At 41.6% G+C, this 8,734-nt stretch overlaps 2 protein-coding genes across 3 annotated transcripts in view; both read right to left on the bottom strand.

Moving 5' to 3' along the window:
• Positions 1-279: 279 nt before the first annotated feature.
• On the bottom strand, positions 280-3,550 carry LOC139392368 (small integral membrane protein 12). 2 transcript variants are annotated; one of them, XM_071140306.1, is made up of 2 exons: positions 3,461-3,520; positions 280-2,156 (listed from the first exon to the last, which is right to left on the bottom strand). In XM_071140306.1, exon 2 carries the CDS (start codon positions 2,125-2,127, stop codon positions 1,849-1,851), a length of 279 nt encoding a protein of 92 aa, XP_070996407.1. In that variant the 5' UTR covers positions 2,128-2,156; positions 3,461-3,520; the 3' UTR covers positions 280-1,848. The 2 variants fall into 2 exon arrangements, with proteins under 2 accessions (XP_070996407.1, XP_070996408.1); XM_071140307.1 differs by having other exon boundaries at positions 283-2,138; positions 3,433-3,550.
• Positions 3,551-6,202: 2,652 nt separating this feature from the next.
• LOC139392200 (penta-EF-hand domain containing 1) overlaps positions 6,203-8,734 on the bottom strand; it is an 11,134-nt gene continuing 8,602 nt past the window's right edge. Inside the window, exons 4-5 of the mRNA XM_071139994.1 lie at positions 7,550-7,693; positions 6,203-7,325 (exon numbers count right to left, since the gene is read on the bottom strand). Coding sequence (XP_070996095.1) covers positions 7,093-7,325; positions 7,550-7,693 — 377 coding nt within the window. The 3' untranslated portion in view covers positions 6,203-7,092. The remainder of the gene's footprint in view (positions 7,326-7,549; positions 7,694-8,734) is intronic.

The following is an 8,734-nucleotide window of genomic DNA, read 5'->3' as shown; positions in this document are numbered from 1 at the left end:
ATTTTTTTTCTCATTTTGTCTGTCATAGTTGAAGTGTACCTATGATGAAAATTAAAGGCCTCTCTCATATTTTTAAGTGGGAGAACTTGCACAATTGGTGGCTGACTAAATACTTTTTTGCCCCACTGTACATCTGTTGTTGATCCCCAAGGAACACAGGCCATGGACGTCTCCTCTCCATCATCCTCTGTTCTGGGCTGTCTACTTCCGCTCGTTCCCCATTTCGGATCTTTTGTGGTCTGTCGACGTTGTCGTGTGAGGGAAATACAATATCAACGGTTGTGAGACACATTTCATATTTATTATATATTTTTATAACATACAAGCATGTTACAGTAGTAACGTAGAACATGCAATGAGCGGTCGGTCATACGCGACGAAGACTGTCACGTTTTGTATCTTCCCATCCAAATCCTTAAATATAATATCTTAATCCATGAAACACATGAACCAGTGCACCTTCACAGACTTTCGAAATGAAAGCATACCAGGTAAATGAAAAGACAGGAAAAAGACCCGTTTGAGTTCTCTAATAGAGACTTTTAGTCTTTCTCGCTATTGGATCCAAGTAACAGAAAAGAGGGAGGCGTCAAAACAACGAGGTTAAACGACCAGATGAGAGCAAACACTCCTCCCTTCGTAATGCTTTGCCGACTGGAACGCATTTTAATATTATTTGTATTTCTGGAGAACGGAGGAGGATGAAAGGAGCAGCTTGTTCTCTTTCTTCATCCCTTCTGTGTTATTCTACATCGGCACTCGGGTTCATTCAAATTGAATTCAGTCATTTTATGACGCGGTCTTCTCTTTCATGATATTTTAAAATATGAAGACACATTGAAAGTCTCTCACGCACACGCAGACAATAAGGGTTCTTTGTTCTTTCATCAGTGTTGTGAGCATCTGAGGAGCAGAAGAGAGCGGTGCCTTATCAGGAGTTACCCCAACGGTAGTCATCAGATTGAGTGCCCAGGGACTTGTATACTAAACTTATTTACTAAACTTTGAAAATACAGACCAATGGTTTATGTGGTGGACATGATCACAAGTATGAAAATGGAATAACCAGTAGCCTATATTTGTGTGTGGGTGTATACATATGAGAGACAGCGAGAGAATCACAAATCATTGAGGTGCGTGGATATTCAGCACCCTAAAACAAAAGACTCCATTTCCCATGATCCTCCAGTCTCAAACAGAACAGTGCCACCACAGGTGCCCAAGTCAATGATGTCCAAGTACAGTATGATGCCAGTGCTTTTGGGCATACGAGTGACAACGATTGGCTGGAGTGTGTATGTTGAGGAGAAGATGACTCCGATCCCCTTTGGTAAGCACCTTCAACACCAATGATAGATTTACACACACACTAGATGACTGACAGGGGGCACTGTTTCTCCACCATTGTAGAAAATATTTTTGGTTGCTATAGAAATGCCTTTATTGTGATCCCCTTTGTTTTCGTCACGTGTATTCCATTACAGACACCTTAATCCACTCTCAAATGATGTGAACTAAACAAAATAAAAAAAATATATAATTTTCTTAAAGTATAATTTTTTTTGAAAGTTCTAAAGTTACTGTCCCCACTACAACAACAAAATACTTTAAAACATTTAATTTTCTCCTTGAAAAATGTCATTGAAATACTGCAGAATTCCATTCACTCCTATGGTGGACTGCTTCTTCTGGGGAGTACCAATATGGCCGACCAGTGGCTTCAACGCCTCTCATTGGCCATTACATAGCATCAGGAAACCAGGGTTTATATCCATCATTCCACTCCCTTCACCCCTTGATCCAGGACTAGGAGTGATGGACACCAGTCAGCCTAAACCCCAGGCACGGTTAGCTCTTCTCGGGTCGGTTGCGGTCCAACGCTGCCCTGGGGGTAAACTCCAGCTTCTCTTTGAGACTGAGGACCTGGGTGCTGTCCCGTCCTGCCCCCTCCTCCAGCTTCCTATCCTCCCTCAGCTCCACGATGCTCTTCTCCTCCCCAGGTTTAAGGGTGGTGTCCCCCCTGATGAACCACTCTAGGTGGTACCCCACCGCCCCCACCACGAAGGCCACCGGGAAGGTTATGTAGGGGGCGTAGGTACGCATGGACATCCATAACACTGGCCACATAATGACTGGACCTAACTGGGGCTGGCTCACTGGGGAGAGAGAGTGAGAGAGAGTTAGTAGCTGCTGTGGTAATTCAGGTTTACAAAAAGGAAACAAACTGAGGATGACAGTGGCTGTGCCACGGCAGTTTTAATTTGTTCATTCAAGGATCTAGAAAGGCCACTGCTCAGTGACAGGATGTGTTCAGCCTGGGAGAAAACACAGAGAGGGTTCAACTAAGGACTTTTTAAATACCTGGGTCTTCCATTTAGTACGAGGAGAGACAGCATGGTACCACAGGTTTTACATATCAAGACAAGACTGTTTTGTTGACCTTTTTTGAAACTAAATTACTTTTTGGTGAATGGCACACACACAAAAAGACTTGACATCAAATGAAACTGCACAATAAAACCGGGGCTAGTTATATATGCAAGTTACTTAGCTAGTTAGTAGCCTGTAGATCCAAAGTTGAATTACATTGGATTTGGGGCATCCTAGAGGTTAGAGCGTCAAAACGAGTAACCGAAAGGTTGCAAGATCGAATCCCCCGAGCTGACAAGGTACAAATCTGTCGTTCTGCCCCTGAACAGGCAGTTAACCCACTGTTCCTAGACCGTCATTGAAAATAAAAGTTTACTCTTAACTGACTTGCCTAGTTAAATAAAGGTTAAATATACACATTCAACATCAGGGATAAATGAGCGTTTGGATCAGGACAGTTTCCTCTCACTGACTTCTCACGCGTTTACATGGTGCATGATTCAGGTGACACACATTTGAAGACACTGAGAAAATGTCATTATTCTTTCCTGTGGATATATTATCTCACATTCCTACCTGTGAAAGGACCAAACACGGATACAACTGCTAAAGTGAGTTAAAATAGAATTATATTAAACATTCTGCCCTGTTTACTCTCAGGACCGTTTACGTAAATTTATGCCCGACATAGAAATTCAAGGTCGGGTATCCAGCCTAGCTAGTTAGCTAACGACTTGACTGAGTCACAACCACAAATAGGCCTCAATAGCTAGTTAATAGTAGCTAGTTACAAAACTTCGGATTACATAGGTAGTTCGTTTTTATATGAGCCGACGGGTTACATAGATTAACTACATGACGGTTAAACTCGTCATGTCATCCAGAATGCAAAAGGTACTGGAGTCAACCAATGGACCTAGCAAGCTAACGTTAGCTGTCAACTACAACTAAACTAAGCTTATTTCCTTTTGAAGCTCACACTTCATTCACTGGTAAAACAGTAACTACTGCGCACATTAAATTACCATGTTCACGTTATGAATTTCATTTAACAAAAAATACATTGTTCAACAACATAGAACTGACTCACCTTCGAAAACGTGGAATGTGCAGTAACTTCCGTATGGCTTGATAACCGCGCCTCCAAATGATTGTGATTGGCTCTACACGGGAACCTCATATCCAATCCTTAGATCGCTATCACTTGTGCGTTCCTTTGAGCTAGGACGTCATTCAGCGGTCATAGTGACAAACAATAGCATTGGAAAAACTGTCATTTTTTTTGCTGAAAGCCTGCAATATGAATATGATACTGATTTTACGGTATTTAGCCTAAACAACAAAACAATTGGGCAATATTTATATGACCCTCGTACAAACAGGCCGATTTTAACCATTTTCTTGACTGCATACATCATTCATATCTCCCATGCTCATGGCGGGGACAAGTGGTAGTAGTGGTGCGCAGATGTGGGTGGGCTTCTATTTGAATAAACCCATTAAAATATAAATTCATTGTTAATTAACTTAGGCAGGTCCTAAGAAACATTATGACCAACAAAATAATTGTGAAAAGAATAGCATATTTTTAGTTGAATAAGGCCAATGTTATGGATCTGTGCATCCAAATGAAATTAAATTGTTCATTAAAACAGACAAGACTCATCCACCCAATAATAGTCAACACAAAGTATTTTATAGTAAAAATAAAATATAAACAGAAGAAAAAAAACATTTTGACCCTCACTTGTCACTGGAACAATGTCAACAACAACAAAAGTTGTTTCAAAACAGAGCCCAATCCAATGCTTATATTTGTGTCATCCATGTTTCATCTCTTTCCTATCCTCACTCCACTTTGTTAGGGAGCAGGCATAGGGTCTTACCGTCCTCATAATAATTTAAAAAAGAATAGCAATCCTATTTTCAAAAGCATGTGTCCCGCTTCATATTTCATAACCTTCGCAGGGGTTTGGAGTTGCATATACGCGATGAAGCAAAAATATGCCTATACTTGATTTAGGCTACATTATAGCATGCTAACTGTTTCTGAGCAGAGCTACATGAGCAAACGAGTAGATTAGCTTCCATCACCTCCACGTAATAGCCCGGACAGAAAACTAATGCCTATACAGAGATTCAGTCAAACCAAATCACATTGATTGTCAGACCAGTCAAGTGTTTTCGTCGGGAGTTACTCGGTTACTAAGTGACTGAAGAGCAAAAATAAATTAAAACTACACAACATGGCAACGTGTAATTAATGAGCCGACTAGACAAGATGATCATGAGCAGCACTCACCTCAAGTTAGCTAACATTTCCACAGCCTTTTTTTTTTATTGTAGCCTAAACAAAAAAATCGGACATGATTTATCAAAAGGAGCCCCCCCCCACGCTTGTCTCAAAGCAGCGCAATGACGATGTCCCAAATATAAGGTGCTGAAAATGATCTATACTGAACAAAAATAAAACAACATGCCACATAAGATTTTAGAGTCACAGCTCATATAAGGAAATCAGTCAATTGAAATGAATTCATTAGGTCCTGATCTATGGATTTTACATGACTGGGAATACAAATATGCATCTGTTGGTCACAGAAGGGGCGTGGATCAGAAAACTAGTCAGTATCTGATGTGACCACTATTTTCTTCATGCAGCGAACCATCTCCTTCGCATAGAGTTGATCAGGCTGTTGATTGTGACCTGTGGAATGTTGTCCCACTCTTCTTCAATGGCTGTGCGAAGTTGCAGGATATTGGCGGGAACTGGAACACGCTGTTGTACATGTTGAGCTAGAGCATCCCAAACATGCTCAACGGGTGACATGTCTGGTGAGTATGCAGGCCAAGGAAGAACTGGGACATTTTTAGCTTCCAGAAGAAAGATAAATTAACATTCAATTCTCTGGCAACAGTTCTGGTGGACATTCCTGCAGTCAGCATGCCAATTGCATGACACCTCAAAACCTCAAAACTTGAGACATCTGTAGCATTGATTTGTAACCGAACTGCACACTAGATTGCCTTTTGACCCCAGCACAAGGTGCACCTGTGTAATGATCATGCTGTTTAATCAGCTTCTTGATATGCCACACCTGTCAGGTGGATGGATTATCTTGGCAAAGGAGAAATGCTCACTAACAGGGATGAAAACACATTTGTGCACAACGTTTTAGAGAAAAAGCATTTTGTTAGTATAGAACATTTCTGGGATCTTTTATTTCAGCACATGAAACATGGGACCAAAACGTTACTTTTTGCGTTTTATATTTTTGTTCAGTGTAGTTGACCACACGCGGATAGGCTATCGCTTCAGATTTATTACAAAGACTGAATGACATTTGATACATGCCTTCAATTGCATTAGCCTACTTTATTCCAATATTTGGGTCATTCAGAAAACAGTGCATGCTTAGTGGTGGGCTATGCAAAAATAAATAAAAAAATGGGCAAAGTGTCCTTGCAAAGTTTGGAACTGGCAGGAGGCTGGTTCATGGGCGCTGCCTAGCAACCATCAATAGTTTAAGCGCATAGTGAGTGCCGTGGCATTATGGCTACGTTTCATACCAAGCCGTAGGAGGAAAGAGGAAAAAAGTAGAAATACGAAAGGGATTTCATTAAATGGCGCCTTAGCTCCAAAGGGATTTCATTAAATGGCATCTTAGCTCCAAAGGGATTTCATTAAATGGCGCCTTAGCTCCAAAGGGATTTCATTAAATGGCGCCTTAGCTCCAAAGGGATTTCATTAAATGGCACCTTAGCTCCAAAGGGATTTCATTAAATGGCACCTTGGCTCCAATGGGATTTCATAAAAAAAAAAAAAATTGCATTTCAAGTTTTGAAAACTTTATTAGAATACAATTTCAAGTTATGGCAGTAAACAATACATTTCATTTAAAAAAATTAATAATTCAAAGACAGATTGGTCCTGAACTATCCAATGGCTGAAATATAACTGTGCGACAATGTGCAACGGTGATCATCAACAGTCATAACCATCACAGCTTCCAGCAGATACGGTAGTGGTTTGGAGTAAAGCTATGTTGTCAAAATTATTAAAAATTGGCTCTGGCGCATTATTCGAGTGTACCGAGTGTCATACATGCAATGTAACTGATACCCAGCTATACTTTGAGCCGGTTTCCTAGACCAAGATTAAGAGTTCACCCTGGACTAAAAAGCATTGGCAATTGGGAATCTGTACTGAACATGCTTTGTAGTCCAGGATGAGGCTTAATCTTGGTTCAGGAAACTGGCCCTATGAGATTGACACTACACATGAGGTTAAAATGGCACATCAAGTTACATCATGCAAATCAAGTCCTGGAGTTGACATATTAAGGATGCTTGTGAGCAGGTTTGCAGTAGGCATATATATATATATATATAGACTCCATACCCTTGTGTGTGATACACACACACACACAGAGACGAAGAGAGTGATTAATTGTATCTCCTCCTCTCCCCTAGTCTCCTCCATTTCCTCATCCTCAGTTTGACTCATTTGTCCTCCATCTTGATTTCAGGGTGTTGGCTTTAGGTGGACCCTTTTTGCCTATTATTGGTGGCTGCCACCGGAGGCTGGTGAAGGGAGGACAGCTCAAAATAACAACTGGAATGGAGTAAATCAAAAAAAGATGATACTATAAAAGCCTGTTCCCACCCCATGTAAAGTGTCACCAGCCACCACTGGGAGGTGAACATCACCATCTGTCCCTCTCACATGAGCCTGTTGACGGTGGTGGAGAGGAAGTCTTCGTAGCTCATGCGTATGTTTCCTGTCATGGCGGAGTCCTTCTCCCTGAAGGCCTGCGTCATGCTCTGTAGCTGTGTACACACCTGGATGAAAGAGTCTAGCTGCAGGGAACCAGGACGCCCAGAGCTCACAGCAAACTTAGCCGCTATCGTCTCAGTGAACTGGGGACTCAGGTTATATCCCATCTGGGACAGGGCTGGAGGGGGGGAGAGAGACGGAGGACAAAGACCCATAGAATAAGACAAACAGAATGTTTTTATTTCATTTTCTCCATCAATCAAAATGTCTTCTGCTTACATTGTCATCACAGAGAGTTTTCACTAAGTCACGTCATTGGGGACGTCAAAATGAAAATTATATTTAAGTGGCAGTTAAGATTCCCCTCATACTGAACACAGGCCCCATCCACACACGCCTCACCTTGGTGTAGCTCAGTGCCACTGATGCAGCCGGAGCGGTCGCGGTCGTACTGTTGGAACAGCTGTCTCCACTGTTGCATGAAGACCCACAGGGCTGAGAACCCAAACAGGTCGATACGGCCAGACTTGGTCTTGTCAAACATGTCTGGTATAAAACAGGAGAGAAAATACATGAATTCACAGCAGGTCTACAGCTGACAACATTAGGGTTGTATTGGTAAACCACACCAGGTGATTTGTAGAAAATGACCATGCTTCTTCTCTTCTCTCATCCTCGAGAGTTACTGTCAGGTACATTTATGTTCTTTGAAAAAGTACAGATGTCCTTTAGTGAATGGGAAAACGTTGGTTGGTAAAAACCCAGTGATGAGTCAATAGTCTATGACAGAAGGGTATGGAGTCAATACGGCAAGGGTATAATCAAATGTGCTCATTGAGAGACAGGGTGCGTGGCTAGGTCTGTGTGGAAAGTGGCACGGAGAGAAAGAGCGGAGAGAGATGACTCAAGTAGCGAAGTAAACTATAAAAATGGACATTACACATGGCGTATCACATTTAACAAACCAAACATTCAAATACCGGTATAGAAGGTAAAGTGAAAACCCAAACCGGTCCCTGTATCAATACAAGCTTTATAATAAAATACGGTATTACCGCCCAGCACTACTACTAACCAGATAGGCCAGTTGAGACCTGGACAAGATAGAGCAAAGTAGTGCGACACAAACAACAACACAGAGTTACACATAAACAAACGTACAGCCGATAACACAATAGAAAAATCTATATAAATTGGGTAAGGATGCGCACAGTTACGTCCCTGATGTGTCTGTCTTCACTTGTAGCCTGTGAGAAAGACCCGATCACGTGACGGAGAGACACTTCATATTGCACAGATCACTCAGGCACAACGCAGCACTCCGGGCCGAAAAAGGCATGAATTTTTTATATTTTTTTAGGGTGCATTACGGCCACAAAGGGGACGCCGGCGTGAAATTCGAGGCATTATCATGTGCTTGTCAAATTGTGAATGAGAGACTGATGAAGTGTGTACAGCCCGCACAAAAAAAACAAAACAAAGCAGAGCCTTTTCAAGCGGCTTTCTTCACAACATCATTAGAGTCTCATCAGGCAGCCTTACAATGTATTAAAAATCTAAAACATATAGTCCAACATTTGTAGAACA

The sequence above is a fragment of the Oncorhynchus clarkii genome, chromosome 32 (assembly GCF_045791955.1).
Source record: "Oncorhynchus clarkii lewisi isolate Uvic-CL-2024 chromosome 32, UVic_Ocla_1.0, whole genome shotgun sequence".
Classification (NCBI taxonomy): Eukaryota; Metazoa; Chordata; class Actinopteri; order Salmoniformes; family Salmonidae; genus Oncorhynchus; species Oncorhynchus clarkii.
This window is presented reverse-complemented; position numbering and strand designations above follow the sequence as displayed.